The sequence below is a fragment of the Dysidea avara genome, chromosome 2 (assembly GCF_963678975.1).
Source record: "Dysidea avara chromosome 2, odDysAvar1.4, whole genome shotgun sequence".
NCBI lineage: Eukaryota > Metazoa > Porifera > Demospongiae > Dictyoceratida > Dysideidae > Dysidea > Dysidea avara.
Window position 1 is genome coordinate 25,061,486 of NC_089273.1, and position 18,758 is coordinate 25,080,243.

General features: G+C 40.1%; 1 protein-coding gene across 4 annotated transcripts in view; it reads right to left on the reverse strand.

Moving 5' to 3' along the window:
• Positions 1–8,827: 8,827 nt before the first annotated feature.
• Positions 8,828–18,758, reverse strand: part of LOC136246934 (uncharacterized) — a 43,502-nt gene continuing 33,571 nt past the window's right edge. For all 4 annotated transcript variants that reach the window (XM_066038536.1, XM_066038537.1, XM_066038534.1 and 1 more), the window contains 2 exons: positions 15,323–15,385; positions 8,828–10,825 (listed from right to left, as the gene is read on the reverse strand). In XM_066038536.1, the coding sequence (XP_065894608.1) occupies positions 8,991–10,825; positions 15,323–15,385 (1,898 nt within the window). In that variant the 3' untranslated portion in view covers positions 8,828–8,990. The remainder of the gene's footprint in view (positions 10,826–15,322; positions 15,386–18,758) is intronic.

Genomic DNA, 18,758 nt, shown 5'->3' on the forward strand with positions numbered 1-18,758 from the left:
CTGTAGAGAGTTCATCTACAAACAAATCAACCTGTAGAGCAATCAGCTAGAAACAAATCACCCTGAAGAGAGGTCAGCTACAAAAAAATCACCCTGTAGAGAGATCAGTTAGAAACAAATCACCCTGAAGAGAGGTCAGCTACAAAAAAATCACCCTGTAGAGAGATCAGCTACAAACAAATTGCCCTGTAGAGAGATCAGCTACAAGCAAAACACCCTGTAGAGAGTTCAGCAATAAAGAAACCACCATGTAGAGAGTTCAGCTACAAACAAATTACCCTGTAGAGAGATCAGCTACAAACAAATCAGCCTATAGAGAGTTCAGCTAAACAAATCAACCTGCAGAGAGATCAACTACAAACAAATCACCTTATAGAGAGTTCAGCTACAAACAAATTACCCTATAGAGAGATCGTCTACAAACAAATCAACCTGCAGAGAGATCAGCTAAACACAAATCAACTTGTAGAGAGATCAACTACAAACAAATCACCCTGTAGAGAGATCAGCTAGAAACTACACACAATGTAAGGAATTCAGCTACAAATAAATCACCCTGTAGAGAGTTCAGCTAAAACAAATCAACCTGCAGAGAGATCAGCTACAAACAAATCACCTTTTAGATAGTTCAGCTACAAATAAATTACCTTGTAGAGAGATCGAAATCAACCTGCAGAGAGATCAGCTACACACAATTCAACTTGTAGAGAGATCAGCTACAAACAAATCACCCTGTAGAGAGATCAGCTAGAAACTAGACACAATGTAAGGAGTTCAGCTACAAACAAATCACCGTGTAGAGAGTTCAGCTACAAACAAACCAACCTGTAGAGCGATCAGCTAGAAACAAATCACCCTGAAGAGAGGTCAGCTACAAAAAATCACCCTGTAGAGATATCAGCTAGAAACAAATCACCCTGAAGAGAGGTCAGCTACAAAAAAATCACCCTGTAGAGACATCAGCTAGATACAAATCACCCTGAAGAGAGGTCAGCTACAAACAAAACACTTTGCAGAGAATTCAGCTACAAACAAATCAGCTTGTAGAGAGATCAGTTTCACACAAATCAACCTGTAGAGAGATAAGCTAGAAACAAATCACCCTGTAGAGAGTAGCTACAAGCAAAACACCCTGTAGAGAGTTCAGCAACAAAGAAACCACCATGTAGAGAGTTCAGCTGCAAACAAATCACCTTATAGAGAGTTCAGCTACAAACAAATCACCCTGTAGAGAGATCAGCTAGAAACTAGACACAATGTAAGGAGTTCAGCTACAAGCAAATCACGCTTTAGTGAGTTCAGCTACAAACAAATCAACCTGCAGTGAGATCACCTACAAAAAAGCACCTTGTACAGAGTTCAGCTACAAACAAATTACCCTGTAGAGAGATCGGCTACAAACAAATCAACCAGTAGAAAGATCAGCTACACACAAATCAACTTGTAGAGAGATCAGCTACAAACAAATCACCCTGTAGAGAGATCAACTAGAAACTAGACACAATGTAAGGAGTTCAGCTACAAGTAAATCACCCTGTAGAGAGTTCAGCTAAAACAAATCAACCTGCAGAGAGATCAGCTACAAATAAATCACTTTACAGACAGTTCAGCTACAAACAAATTACCTTGTAGAGAGATCGGCTGCAAATTAATCAACCTGCAGAGAGATCAGCTACACACAAATCAACTTGTAGAGAGATCAGCTACAAACAAATCACCCTGTAGAGAGATCAGCTAGAAACTAGATACAATGCAAGGAGTTAAGCTACAAGCAAAATCACCCTTTAGTGAGTTCAGCTACAAACAAATCAACCTGCAGTGAGATCACCCACAAAAATGCACTTGTACAGAGTTCAGTTACAAACAAATCACCCTGTAGAGAGATCAAGTAGAAGAATTCACCTTGTAGAGAGTTCAGCAACAAAGAAACCACCATGTAGATAGTTCAGCTGCAAACAAAAACCCAGTAGAAAGATCAGCTAGAAGAAGTTACCTTGTAGAGAGTTCAGTTACAAAGAAACCATCATGTACAGAGTTCAGCTACAAAGAAACCACCTGTACAGGATTCAACTACAAACAAATTACCCTGTATAGAGATCAGCTAGAAGAAGTTACCTTGTAGATAGTTCAGCTACAACAATTCACCCTGTAGAAAGATCAGCTAGAAGAAGTCACCTTGTAGAGTGTTCAGTTACAAAGAAACCATCATGTATAGAGTTCAGCTGCAAACAAATCACTCTGTAGAGAGTTCAGCTACAAAGAAACCGCCATGTAGAGAGTTCAGCCTCATACAAAGCACCTTGTAGAGAATTCAACTACAACAAATCACCCTGTAGAGAAGAAGTTACCTTGTAGAGAGTTCAGCTACAAAGAAACCATCGTGTAGGGAGTTCAGCTACAAGAAACCACCATGTAGAGAGTTTAGCTGCAAACAAATCACCTGTAGAGAGTTCAGCTAAAAAAAAAATCACCCTGTAGAGAGTTCAGCTAGACGAAGTCACCTTATAGAGAGTTCAGCTACAAAGAAACCATCATGTAGAGAGTTCGGCTACAAAGACACCACCATGTAGAGAGTTTAGCTTCAAACAAATCACCTGTAGAGAGTTCAGCTAGAAACAAAATACCCTGTAGAGAGACCAGCTAGAAGAGGTTACCTTGTAGAGAGTTCAGCTACAAAGAAACCATCCTGTATATAGTTCAGCTACATTTCAAGTCACCCAGTAGAGAGATCAGCTGCAAAAAAATATCCTGTGGGGAATAATGGGCATGTAATAAATATATGTATATAATTTGTATAATTACTAATAAAATCAATAATAATTGAAGTACTAAAATTCTTCTTTAAGTTCTTTTCTTCTTCCTGTAGTAAAGAAAAAAACACATGGGTTAAAAAAGCCCCAAAGCCAGCCATAGGCCGGCTTTGCAGTATACAAATACAAAAAGAAGTGATATCTAATCAAACACAGCCAAGCTGTAAAAAAAGGTGCGGCCCCCAAAAAGGCCATGGTGAAAAAAGATGTGAAATCCAAGGTGGCGGCCAAGAAATGGCTGTGATGGTAGGTTAATGGTTACATTTTAATAACGACAATTCAGGTGAATTTTGTGCCGCTTGGTCTTGGCACCAAATTCAACTGAATTGTTGTTATTAAAATGTAACCATTAACCTACCATCACAGCCATTTCTTGGCCGCCACCTTGGATTTCACATCTTTTTTCACCATGGCCTTTTTGGGGGCCGCACCTTTTTTTACAGCTTGGCTGTTTTTGATTAGATGCTATTGACCTCATCTATACTTAGTAAACTACCTGTTGAAACCAAATGGCATATGGCACGTGAGCACTATGAGACAGAATGGTCCATTAAGGATGTGATGGCTGCCATTCGCAAGGAAGTCCAAATTTTTGAAATGAGTTATCAACATGGCGGTAAACCCAGCAATTACGACAGCTTCCCACCATCCACCAGTTCCTTCCACACAGCTACACACAAGGGCCACCACCATCGAGATGGTCAACAGAGGAAGGAACCTGTATGTGTCTTCTGTAAAGGAGGCCACAAGGCTGGTGTATGTAACAGATCCTAAGGAGAGGTTATCAATTGTGAAGCGAGACAATTTGTGCTTCAACAGTCTTGCCAGGCACAAGGTGACACAATGCACTTCTAAGTTCACATGTAGAGAGTGCAAGAAGCGACACCACACCAGCCTTTGCCATGCCTTCCTTACAGAAACCACACAATCACAACCTGACCAACAGACCTCAGCATTACCCAATGCACAAGCACCTGCAACTGACAATGCTGCATTTACCACAATGACACCTGCTCCTCTCTCAGCATTATATACCAGTGTATGCTTATTGAAGACAGCCATTGCTGAAGTGTCATCAGCAACCACCACTACAGAAGGCAACATTCTGTTTGATGAGGGAGCGCAGTGCTCTTTCATCGCACAAGCACTGGCTGATGAACTGTGTCTTCATCCAACCCACCGTGAGACTATCTCAGTATCATCCTTTGGAGGGCAGGTGTCCTCGTCCAGAAGCCTTGAGGTAGCAACACTCTTTGTACACACCCTGAACTCTGCTCGTATCCCAATTCGGTCCTCACTGTTCAGCAGTTGGCAGCCCCCATCCGAAACTTAGTGCGTACCCACCTGAGTGAAGTTCCATATCTGAAGGGCCTCACATTGGCTCATCCAGTAACCGGGGATGAGAACTTCCAAATCTCAATTCTCATTGGGGCTGACCACTACTGGCATTTCGTACAAGATGAGGTAATTCGGGGGTGATGGTCCCACAGCAGTTCAATCACGACTAGGCTACCTATTGTCTGGCCCACTTCCCTTACCTCAACCCATTAATTCAACTAACTTACACATAGCTATACTATCGTGTACCACAGAAACCAGTGACCTATTCCAATTCTGGAATACAGAGTCTGCAAGCTTGTCACCCACTGCAGACACTCCAGATAACAGTGTGTTCCTCCAGCAATACATGAAAAGCCATATCACTATACGATCAGATGGTGCCTATAGCTTGCGCTTTCCCTGAAGAGAGGATCACCCTCCTCTCCCATCTAATTATTTTATCTGCTCGAAACGAACTAGGTCCCTAGCACATCGATTGTCCAAAACGCCAGAGCTACTGAAAACATGGAACCATCATTGAAGATCAAGAACAAAAAGGCTTCATAGAAAGAGTAGAGAGTGGCAGTCACACACATAATGTACACTACATTTCCCATCACCCAGTCAGAAAAGACTCGGCCACCACACCTATCCGAATAGTGTACGACTGCAGTTGCAAACAGTCTCGCAACAATCCTAGCCTTAATGACTGCCTTTCAGCAGGCCCCCCGTTCCTCACAGATCTTTGCACCATTCTTCTCCGTTTCCGGCTACATACAATTGCGCTTTCAGCTGACATCGAGAAAGCCTTTCTCCATGAGTATTTGACGAATCAGACAGGGACAGTACACGTTTTTTATGGCTGTCAGATCCCACTGATGAGAACAGCCCCTTTGTGATCTATAGATTCCGAGTTGTGCTATTTGGAGCTACTAGTTCTCCTTTCATGCCGTATGCAGCACTTAGCTTCCACCTAATTCGGAATTCCTCAGCAATATCACAGGATCTACTTCACAATCTTTACGTAGACACAATGTTGTGTCTGGTTGCCATAGTGTGGAAGCTGCACACAAATATTTCATTGAGTCTCGTTCAGTACTTGGTAGTGCAGGTTTCAACCTACGCTCCTGGTCCTCGAACTGTGATTGCCTTCAGTAGGTAGCATCACAGCACAAGGTTGCTGAACCAAGCAACCCAGTCAAAGTACTAGGAATGTACTGAAACACTGAGAGTGATATGCTCTATGTCTCCCACAACCTAGACACAAAATTTCCACCTACAATGACTAAGCGAGAGGTTCTCAAGTGGTCGTCAAGCATTTTTGATCCATTGGGACTACTATCACCTGTCACGATCTCCGCAATGCTCTTCCTACAACAGCTATAGCAAAAGCATTTAGAGTGGGACACTACACTTGACCCCAGTCTGTGCACTCAATGGATCACCATTGCTGCGAACATTGCACAAGCCACAACTCTGTCCTTCTCCCGCAAATACAATATTGTTTTTCCAGTACCTCAGGGTGTTTCCACTAGTCTACATGTGTTTGCTGACGCAAGCTTAAACGCCTACGGCGCAGTTGCCTTTATCCAACAAGGGCAAGGACCAGCCTCAATACTGATGTCCAAGACTAGAGCTGCACCATTGAAGCAGCTAACCCTGCCCAAATTGGAATTAAATGCAGCTGTACTTGCGGCCAGGCTAGCTCACTTTATTATGAAATCCCTGAGAATCAAGTGACTGTTCATTTGTGGTCAGATAGTCAGATAGTTCTGTATTGGATTAATAGCCAGAAAACATTGAAGCCATATGTAAGTCATAGGGTTGCTGAGATTCACTCTGTTTCCAATAGGTGGAAGTACTGTCTGTCTGCAGAAAATCCAGCAGATCTCCTGACCAGAGGGATAACCTTTCAACAGCTCAGCTCATCTACCATGTGGCTACAGGGACCACCATGGTTGTCATCTCAACAACGTTGGCCAGTCTGGGACCCTACAGGAGTGCTCCTATCACAATCAGACATTGACTTAGAAGAAGCAGATCAAAGCTCGCACACCGAACAAGATGAAAGCGACCCATCAGTTACCCTCCTGAACATCATAGACATCAAGAGGTACAGTAGCTTAAAGAGATTGCTTGCAGTAACTGCCTATGTGTTGCGCTTTGTCAACAATACAAGACATCTCCTAACTGTCAGCACAAGGTATCTAACCCCAGCAGAGATGTCTACGGCAAACCTGAAGGTCCTTGAAGCTGTTCAACATGCAGAATTTCCCAGAGAGATCTCTAACTTGACTTCAAAATCTCAACGGCTCCCACTGGTAAGACAGCTCAGGCTATTCTTGGATCAGAACCAGCTGATTAGATGTGGTGGGCGCATCCACAATGCCCCACTTTCAGAGCTTACAAGGTTTCCCTACTTGCTGCCATCTAAACACCATTACACAAACCTTGTGATTATACAAGCACACATAACACAACGTCACGGTGGCGTGAACTCCACCCTGACGGTTATCCGGCAGCAGTACTGGATACCATCAGGAAGACAGCGCATCCGCTCACTGCTCCGGAAGTGTGTAATCTGCAGAAAGGTTTCATGCAGACCATATTCAGCGCCAGACCCTCCACCACTTGTGAAATGCCGAGTCAATATGGCTAATCCGTTCGAAGTCACCGGAGTGGATTTCACTGGTGTGCTGTACGTCTGGAGCAGTGAAGGTGAATGCAAGGCCTACATTTGCCTCTTCACCTGCGCTGTTTCCAGAGCAATCCATCTGGAAATAGTTGTTGATCTAACTGTTGCGTGTTTCTTACAGGCATTCCATCGCTTCGCCAGCAGAAGATCCCTGCCAAGATAAATGCTCTCTGACAATGCCTCCACATACTTGGCGGCGGCCGAGATCAAGAGCCTATTATCATCTGAGGAACTAGCTGAGAGTCTTTCAAGGAGAGGTGTTGATTGGCGTTTTATCCCCAAACGTGCCCCCTGGTTTGGGGGATTTTGGGAAAGACTCGTTGGGCTCACGAAGTCAGTTTTGAAGAAGATATTGAGCCACAGTCATGTCACATTGGACAGTCTCCGGACCATAGTGGGGAGGTAGAAGCTGTGTTGAACAACCGTCCGCTAACCCATGTTTCTGCTGATGTCAATGACATAGACCCCATAACACCATCCCACCTCCTATATGGCCGACCCATTATCTCCCTGCCTTATCAGAGAGTAGAAGATGATGAGATAGATGACCCAACATACGGTGATGATGCAGACATTAGGAAGAGGACTAAGGCTCAAGTACTGCTCTTCAAGCATTTTTGGAGGAATATCTGACCTCGCTTCGAGAATTCCATCGCTCAACAGGCAATAACACACAGACGATAGGAGTTGGTGATGTTGTCTTCATCCACGATGATGCTCCCCGGACTCAGTGGAGACTAGGTGTTGTTGAATATCTTAACAAGGGCAACGATGGATTTGCTCGTTCTGCAAAAGTCAGGACATCCACTGGTCAGACAAATCGACCAATAACTAAGCTCTACCCTCTTGAGGTCACAGCAGCAGAGTTGCCATGGTCAACACGTCAGGATAATGTTCAAAACAAACAGCCCACTGTGGAAGAGATGTCAAGACCAGTTCGTCGAGCAGCAGTGAAGGGCAGTGAAGGGACGCCAGAGGGTGCAGCAATGGACTGGTGCTCTTTGTGCCCCCCCCCCCCCCCCGAGGATGTCTTAGATTGACTGACACTTAATACTGTTACTATTATTAGCTATTGTAATTACTGCACATGTGTGACTCTAATATATTAGGTTGGTATTAGGTGCGAACACGTGTTGTAGCTTGTAGTTTCATCTCCTCTATCTGGGGCCAGAATCGGTCGTTCTACCCTATCAAACCACTATACATCACAGGTACTTATTCAACACCACATGGCTGTACAGCCACATACAGTCATTCCCAGGCTGACCAGAGCTCCATTAAGGCCCCACACCACACGTCACGGATCGCCACTGGGCTCGGGAAAAGCAGCCAGCAAAACCAGACCACTCAAGTCTAGCTGATTTTAAATGCGGAATTAGATAGTTTATTCATGTAGCTAGCTGTGTGTCCTGGGTGAAAAATCAAATGTGCTGACATGGGCGATAAGACCAGTTTTCTTAGACTGGATCACATATATAGATTGTCTTAGGAAGGATAGGTTGTGTCCCAGGGGTCTGAGCTATTTAGTTCAAGGATATCAGTGTATCATAGGTAGCACAAGTATAGTAAAATGACTTTCAGTTAGCTATTGCTATATATTACAATCTCCAAAACACAATACTAAGAAGTGTATAAATGCTGTACAGCATAACAAGTAGTGAGAAGTCAGTTTTTGCTTACTCCACTCCTCACACTCATCGTAGCAGACTGCAAGTTTTCTGAAGGCCCTTAGCTAGCAAGACTCAATAAAACCAACCTCAGAATGTGTAAAAACCAAAAATATATCAGTCCAGTGATTAGTTACACCCTCTTGTGACCAATAGCTACAACTTGATTCTTCAATAAATTGCTAGCAACTGAGTCATGCACCTGTGTGTGTGTGTAGCTACTACATGTAGTCTGGTGTCCCGTCTGCACCCCTTCGCCTAGTGCTGCCCTGCAGCACCAGACTAGACTCTGCTTTAGTGTATTTTAATCACGCTATACTCAATTCTAAGTCCTGTACATTGTAAATTATACACCTTGTAAAGGATGTAACTCACATGCAATCTTATCTAGGAAATGCACAATAAAACCCTTACAACGAAAAAATGTAAATTACAGAATGTGATGTTTAACACACAGAAAGGTAGTAATTAGTTTACTACATGTACATTCATTCAACTCTAACTGTTTGAGCTTATTTTACTCAATTTCATCACATAATTATTGTTCACTAAGGAGTATTCTTCATCAATCTTCCCAGATATGTAATCATTATAAACCTTTTCCATATCAGGTGATCCTGCCAACAATGAACTGACAATTTGTTGCAGCTCATTAGTGAGTAACCTGACACGAGGTAGCACCATTAAAGGTATGCGATGATACTCTGGTGTTAGTGTTTGTAATTGTTTAATTAGGTTTACAATAAAATCTAGCAGCTGCCCACCACAGTATGGAATAACTTTCTTTATCATGGTAATTGCTTGTAATGCTATGGATCCAGTAGGATACTTATTAATGTACTGTTGAACAGTTTGAGGTATGCTGCAGTATCTCCCTTCACTAAGACATCTTTGTACACTTTGAGTCAATGTTCTACTCAATTTGTGGGCATTTTTTATTGCTTTCTGACAGTTATTTATCAGAGAGTTAGTTTCAGCATTTAACGTTGGGAAAAAAAATTCTATGTAGGATGAAGCCATCATTGCCATACAAAACCATTGTAAGACACACATAATGTGATGAGGATCATGTATTGTAAGCATGGTCGTATACTGCACACAATATGGTAATATATAATATTCTATTTCTATCATTTTACATTTTAAGTATTTTGGAGGTTCAGTTACTGTCTCTGTATCGCCAGTGATGCAGGACATAATAACATGATGTGCCTTACTTAATACTGCTTCACCTGTAAGCGATGCTAAGCTACACAGTTCAGTACTATCCATGTTCTCAATAATTAACTGACTGATGATAGAATGAACTTCTACATGTTGAATTCTATCCAATAAAGGATTTGTAATTTCAGTAAACTTGACTACACCATAGGCCCATAGTTCATCAGCAATTTCTCTTGCTTCGTGTACAGTAACACTCCACAGAATGTGTAACACTGCTGTTTGTAATGAAGTCCCTATTCCAGTCCACAAAATTAATGATTTTAATTTATCAGATAATGTTTGCGATAATAACTCCAATGTCACATCTAAGCAAACTCTAGCAGCATATTTGCGACTTCCCTCAATATTATTCTTGTCAAAAGCTGTTAGTCCCTTATAATGTGATTTATCCTGCATCTGCTTGATGGCTTTATGGTTACATAACTTGTGATGCTTCAAAGCATGAAGTAGTTGTCCTCTTACAAGAGAAAGTAGTAGTGGCCACAAGTGGACATCTTGAGCTAGTTCATCAAGTAAATTCACCTCTACTTGTGACAGTTGGCTGATATCAATCACTCCACAGGTCAGTAGAGAGATAGCTTCACTTCGCTCCATTGCACCTACACTAACTACCTGTTTGGTAGGTATGTATTGTTCCATGTCATTCATCCTGGTAGTGAGGACTATTTTACAGTTACTGAATGCCTTCACTATTGGCTCAGCATCTTCAACATGCCACACATCATCAATAATGACAAGAAGATTGCGACAATAAAGACTTGTAAGTTGATTGACTTCTCTTTCAGAATGATTGATGTCACCTTGTTTCAAGTATTGACCAGTTAGCAAGTGATATAATTGGCTCAGTTTCATACTGGGATCAGTAGCTTGTGGTCCAAGTTCTATAAACACAACGCCATCTTTGAATTGTTCCTTCACCACAGGATGATGACATAAAGCAGTGACAATAGAAGTCTTGCCAAATCCACCAGCTCCAGTAACTGTTACACTTGTTCCATAACTATTAGAGTCAATGGAAGATTCACAGAGTTTTTTGACCATGTCATTTAACAATTGCTGATGACACACATTGTTAGGTGGCAGTGGTGGAGGTAGTGGAGATTTTATCCCTGTAATAAAGAATGCATGATGGTAACATGCTAAGTATGTACTGTATGTAGAACACTACAAAAAAGAGATTAGTTATCACTAGTATATATTTTTTTCACGTGTAGGCAACCTCACTTGTTTTATTTTGATAATCTGTAATAAAATTTAAATTTTCCTTGTACTTGTACTTTTACTTTTTTAACATACTACAAGAATTATTGGTTTTGTTGCCCCAACTATCAATTACTGAAAAACGATTCAACATGGCTATTATACTTTGCTTTCAGCTATGTTCAGCCCTACACAGTGTTACAAAGTTACGTATGAAAAACATTGTTAAAACAGAGGTGTTCTAACTGTTGTTATTGTGGTGCTCCCCAGGGGTATTTAGTTACTCTCCACAGGGGCGTAATGAATCTCCCCAGGGAATTCAGCAACACTCTAAGGGTGTGTTGGACTTTAAATTCTTTGTAAGGGTTTTTTCTGTATCACCAATGGGGCAAAAATCTATAAGGTATCACAATCATCAAAGTAAAACACTGTAATGGAAATGTAACATAATAATAAATTGAACACACTACTACATCAATGATCATGTTCTTCTCTACCATGCACTAAAGATTACCAATTTATATTTAGTCTATTTTGATTGTGGGTTAGGCAATTTTTTATAAAGTGCACCTTATCGGTGTGCTACAACACCCCTGCAATGCACAACACACCCTATCGGTATGTTTGAACACCCCTAAAGGTGTGGATGTAGTAGAACACCTTTACTTGGGTGTAATTAAACACTCCAGTATTAACAGTGAACAGTATGAGAAGTGGCTTTGCAGATACTGCAGAAAATATGAATGATTCCCATTACTAATGTAGGAAGTCATCATGTTTTACCACAAATTGATTGACACCTTGAGCTGTTAGCAAAGAGAATTGGGACACAAAGTAGGACAAAGGTAAGTCCAGTATGAGTGTATTTTACATACTGTGGTGTACCAAAAGACAACTCTCAGACTGAAGTGACATCTACAGTGAAAATAGTATGAGGCCAACAGCCTTGAGGTACACTTGTCTGAAGGCATTAGCAAATAAGTAAGCAAGTAAGTAAGTAAATAAGTAAGTAACTATGTATGTTCGTCAGGTAGTAGAAAATTCATCTAAAAATTTTGTAGCAACCTATTGGAAGAGGCTAATAACAAATTTGTGCGTGGTTATACCTAACCGCCAAGGTACAGTACCATAAAGATAATGCAAAGCTGGCTTTTAGTCAGTATTGCTTTTGTGAGTAGGGACCCGCCGATTATGCTCATTATTTACCTATTAAGCTACGCTACACTGCTCAGAATTTTGCCTATTTATTATGCTTAAATTAATGCTCAATATTTACCTATTATACTCAAATTATGCTCGATATTATATCTCAGTTCCTGGTAATTTTGTACTTTATGGGAAAATAGTAAGTTGCTGAAGCACAGACTCTAAATCCTTGCTTATCAAAATGCATGTCACAGAAAGATTGATATACTCTAATAGAACAGTCAGCTGTTTGATTATTCTCTGACTGTTCTGTTAGAGTATATGGATCTTTTTCTGTGATATGATAAACAAATGTTCTGCCTATTATGCTAGCATTATGCTTAATGCTTTCAGGTACATACTATACATGCCAGCATAATCGGCAGGTCCCTATTTGCAATCCTCCATATCCCTAATATGTGACTGGGTCTGGCAAAACCGGTTTTATTGCCCATGACAGCAGATTTGATTTTTCACCAAGAACACAAAGCTACATAAATAAACTATCAAATATCACAATCAAAATCAGCCAGACTTGAGTGGTCTGCTTTTTCTGGCTGCTTTTCCTAAGCACAGTGGAAATCTGTATGAGCAGTCTGGGGCCCCAATGGAGCTCTGGCCAGTCTGGGGATGGCTGTGTGTGGCTGTACAGCTTCGTGGAGTTGAATAAAGACATGTGCTGTAAATGTCCCTTCATTTTAGCCAGTTTTGAAATCTTAATGGCTCATAACTTGGCTCAATTCATCCCTATGCCTCCTCTTTAATTATTTTATACAATCCCTTTCCTGCCTCCGCTCCCCGCCTCTCACCCCTTTTGGAGCTTGCCTGGAAGAGTCAACCTCGGTATAAAAACTATCTAAAATGGCAGGAAACTTAAGTGTTGGCTACTTCTACTGTTGATGGTCTTGTAAGAAGTTGTTGCAAATCGTGTGAAAGTTTGGTACACTTAGCTTCTACCATTAGCGAGCTACAACACACTGAATACTTAAAACCGCATTTTCAATACTTTCAAATAGGCAATAAAACCATTTTTGTTAGACTGGGTCACATATTACACTACTATCATACGAATTCTGCATGATGTTACAATGTGCATTTCACTTGTACACCATGCATTCATACAAACCCGAGGTCATGCATTATAATGTAAAATTACTGGATAGTAGTGTGTGGCCCAAGAAGCTGGCATGCCACACCATGAGTACATATATTGACAGGAAGAAAGTGTCCCACAGGAAAATGTTGACATTTTAGCCTTTGGAGGTTGTATTTGGTAACCATTTTGGCTGAATAAACATTGTAGTGATAAGCTCATTATTCAATACAAATCTATAGAAGTGGCAATAGCGTGACATGCAATGGGGCACAACATAAATGTAGCAGTATACATTTCAGTAGAGTCTGGGGTGCAACCACCAGACTCTACTTTACGTTAAAATAGCATATAAATAGCTAGCTATAGCATAAAAATGTCACAACCATCAATGCCAATCTACCTATATGTTGTAACTATTTTGACAAAAAAATATTATATATCACTAGGTCTAAACTAAGGAGCCTATTATGCTTTTGAAATTGCCCATTATGCTTTTGAGCAATGCTCCAAAATTTCTTCTGCTATACTCCAATTATGCTCAATTGTGCCCCATTATGCCCCAAAATTAATATGCTCTTAGAAAATTGCATTTTGACTACATTTAATGCAACTGTGAATGTCCTATCAGCATGTGGTGACTGTTCTATTAGGGTATCTCGATTAGCTAATCTTCCCTTCAAAAGTAGGTGTAGATTTGATTTTTACCAAACAATCCCAATCTGCATCTTGCAAAATGTGTAGAGTTTCAGCTTCTCTGATAACCAATACACAACAATTGTTCCTATTATGCTGGCATTATGCTCAATGCTTTTACCTACCTATTATGCCCCAACTTATGCTGGCATAATTGGCACAGGCTTAAAACTCGGTCATTTTGTGTTTATTCCATGGAGGAAAGGAGTCTACTTGAAGGAATGGTTGATGCACTTTAGCTGTTTACATTGATAGCTATAGAACTCCAGTGGTGTAGCCAAGGGTTGGACGTGCCCACCCAAATTTCCTTCGAACAGCAGCACCCGCTCGTGAATACTATTACAAACAAGAAACGAGTAGTGCATACCTTGGCAATGCCATATTTTTGTTGCAAATTAACAGCTGATATCGAAACAAGTTCAATAACAATACATCATGTGATCTGAGTAGTTTAGGTGCTTTCTATTCAATGCATAGCATCACATGATCCAAACTTTAGGCGTGGAAAGAGGAACACAAGGAAGGAGGGAATCCTGAGTCCAGTTTTTTCACATCTGGAATACTAGCTTGTGAGTAGCAACATGGATTATGTTGTTGGTGAGGTTAAGTGAACTAAAGTTATAAACAAAAATTAAATTCTCAAGTGTTACCATGTTAGACAAGTTGGTTCAATGCCAGGAGATGAAAGATCAGTGGTGACTGAATTAAGCCATATGACTATCTTAAGAGTCAGGCTGGAGTAGAAAGAGTTGTGTACTGAGTTTAAAGAACAAGACAACGAAAGTGTAATAAGTTAGTTTTCATTTCTAGCTGGAGCTTCTATATCATTCATACAGTAGCATTAGACTAGTGAAATAAGCTGCAGGAACAGCAGCATAGTATATAGCTAGCTAGATACATTTATGCACTTTTGAAACAGTTTAAACCAAATGTATGTAAAGTCCACTAAGAATGGACTCGCAATTTGTGCTAGGTGAAATGTGTGGTTGAGTGTGCCCACCCATTTCCAGTAGGCCTGGCTACATCACTGTAGAACTCTATAACAGCTCTACCCCCAGATGCATCTGACTCTTTTAGTAGAGTAATGACTGCAGTATTAGAACAACTAACTGTTCTATGCTGACTGCTGTGTAATAGAAAATACCCCATAGTTATCTCTTGCCACCATTCCCGTCCCCAATTGTGATAGGGGCAGTGCCAGAGCAGCATTAAAGGTTAACTATGTCATATGTTGTTATACAGTTTTAAGAACTAATTTGCCATTAGTCTGCAAAGCTACATTGCTTCGCCCGCCATGTGCACCATTTTTAGAGGAAATTTCAGTCGAAACAAATGCAACCACCTGTACCCACCACTGCATTTATAAGTGTTACAACTACAAATATGTGTATATTGGATATATACTGTGCAGCAACTGAAATATTACACTAACCTTTTTCTAAGCGCTTGTGATTATGCTTCATTCTCTCCTGAAGCTCCATTCTGGATGACACATCTACAGTGTATTAGAACAAAACATATTGTTTTATTCAACAAAAAAATGCAGAAATATATTTACCATGTGAACTATATACAAAACTATTTAGCCACACTGCTATTGTTATAGCCTTTGACTGCATTAAAGAGAATGCTTTGATATTTGCAAAGTATGAGGGTTTTATTTTTATTCTGGAAAGAGAGCTGTACATAGGTGTTTTACTAGGTAAGGCACCTACAGTGTAGCCACAAATTTTTACAACAAATTTGTGGGCTACTCAGTTACAGGGGCCATTGTCTAAATCACTAAGACATGCATTACTGGGATTCTTCAGTGGATAAACAACCCTCAGTAATGATGTAATAATCACCTCAATTCTGCCTCAGTGATCATTACACCATTTCTTCAGTATTGTTTAACCACTGAAGAATCCTAGCACTACATATCTTACCTATACTAGTACCTATATCTATCTTCACTTTAAACCTTACTAAAGCGTGCAAAATGTGAAAGCTATTGGATTGCATAGGAATTTACATTTTACAGTGAGTATGTAAAGTGTGGCAAGAGAGAAGAAATGAAAGTTTGTAAAGCATAAAGCATATTTTGATTACTGATGGTCAAAACTTCAATATTATCATGGCACTCCCAATTTTCAATAATATGCTATTAATAGTTTGGTATACACCTTTTGTTTCGGGGGGAGGGGGCTGTGGTGTAGCTAGACTTATCCAGTGGATGACATGAAACAAAACATGTCATCCACTGGATAAGTACATGGATGTTCTTTAAAGATAAACAGTTAAAAGCGAACTTAAAAAGCTGACCATAACAACTGGCTTTAAAACTTTCAAATACAAAATGTGACCAAATTTGACAAACCAATTTAAGGCTTCCTCACACACACACTTTTATTACTTTAAACCACATCTTAATGTAGGAGTATGCCATTAGTTTCATATTTTGACTTGATATATTACAATGCTATGGAAGAAATGTGTGAAAGTTTAGGTCAATAGCTAACCGAATAGTCTCAGAAAATTGGATGTGTGTGGAAGCCTTGTTTTGTCAAATTTGGTCACAAACGTGACACATTGTCTAACAGCACCAATTTCAATTTATATGTTAATCACATTTAGCCCTTAAACATGCATAGAACTTTTGAGAATACATGTCTACACAAAATGAATGTACATGGTGACATTGGGTGATGGTAGAATTACTATAGTCTAAAACTACCCATTGATCAAAAGTCTGTTCACTGGGCTACTTGGAGAAACTTAAATGAACACTGTAACTACAGTGGCTTACACTGCAGCAGCTTACACTGTAACTACAGTGGCTTACTTGTCACAAAGCAATGAACAACAGCAACTTGCATTTCAAAATTCTTGCCATGTTTTAATTTCAAAAATGGGTTTAATTACATGATCCATATGTGGCATGGTAGAAAATTTAATGGCACAGTAAATGGATCTTCTGATGGGAGCAACCACCATTGAGTTATGGATCAGTACGTAAAGAGTTTGTGTGTTTTCTTACTAAAAAGGTACTAACATGGCTGGAAAACTTTTGGTTTTGCCACTTAGCATTTAGGGTAAAACCCCACGTATCATTTTAAATATTTTTACACCACAAGTAGTATGATGTTAATTGTGGCTGGATGTATATGTCAAAAGTTATATAGTTGTTTTCTGGACTAGGCAGATTTAAGGGTAAAAAAGTAATGAATGTTGTTTACAAGGAATGATATTTATTTTGTCATGCTCACTGGGTAAACCACACCATAAGGATATTACAGAAGAACAATAATCAGATTTGTACATTTTTCACACATGTGTATATAGCACACGATCCTTTTTCCTGATAATGCAGCTTTTACAGTGGATTTGTCTACTAGGTAGGGCAGGCCACATACCAAATTTTAGCAAAATCACCCCAGCCATTTCAGAGGTATATTTAATCCCATCCAAAAACAGCTTATAGCTGTAAAAAAAGTGCGCGTCCAAGTAAAGCAGAGTTAACTGCGACAAAAAGTAATAATATCATAATGCGGCCATGTGCGAGGTGTGCAAGTTGTAATATTAGCTAATCAGATAATACAATGTTATTGTTAAAGTGTTAATGAGAACTATGTGATGCTGCTAGTTTTGAAGTGTGTGAGCATCTTCATAAATGCCACATAAATTTAATTCTCAATAAAGCAATGTGTATAGATTCTCTGATAGTAATAAATAGTTTGAGTTTGGCCACCTTTCCTTTGTTCGTAGCATTGCTGTATACAGGAAAGGCGGCCAAACTCAAACTATTTATTACTATCAGAGAATCTATACACATTGCTTTATTGAGAATTAAATTTATGTGGCATTTATGAAGATGCTCACACACTTCAAAACTAGCAGCATCACATAGTTCTCATTAACACTTTAACAATAACATTGTATTATCTGATTAGCTAATATTACAACTTGCACACCTCGCACATGGCCGCATTATGATATCATTACTTTTTGTCGCAGTTAACTCTGCTTTACTTGGACGCGCACTTTTTTTACAGCTATAAGCTGTTTTTGGATGGGATTTCAATACTTTTTGTTAGAATAAGCAATGCACTGTTGATAACAGTAGGTGAGTCAGTAGTTTCCATGGTTTTGACAGAAACCCCAGATTACAGTGACAGAATATTAAAATATAACTGTAATTTTAGTGGCCAGGGCCGCCCACATTGGGGGTAACTGGGGTATTTTTCCCCCTACCACAGCCTGAAAGGGGCCACTTGAATACCTGTTTAAAGAAAGATCGATATACTCTAATAGAGCAGTCAGGATCTAGACCCTTCCTTGCCCCTGGGCCCCTCTTTAACTCTTTTCCCTGGGCCCTCTAATTTCTCTGGACGGCCCTGTTAGTGGCATGCAACTGCAGTCAACTAACACCCATTTTAACTAGTAAACCCTTAACAACACTTTGCCTTTCATCTTGTACTGCATTGAAACGATCAAGATACTCTATTAGAGCAGTCACAAAACAGCTGTAACACAGCCATAGGCGGCGGAAAGGGGGGGGGGGGGGGGGGGGGCTTAGCCCCCCCTCAGAATGATATCACACCGAAATTATCTTTCTTGGAGTGGGGCTGAAAACCGTGATAAAGATCGAGATACTCTAATAGAGCAGTCACTCTAATAAAGTATTCAGTGTGTAGCGAGCTATGTAAGGATTTTTATGTAGTTTATCAGCTAGAAATGGTAGCTGGTGAGGTGGAAGCTCTTGTCAGTTGGTTGCGACCTTTTTTTTTTTTTTTTTTTTTTTTTTTTTTTGGTCTCACCTTACTAAACTATAGAAATAAGTCTGGGTCAGCCCAGCCCCCCTCATATCAACTACTTGCTCCACCACT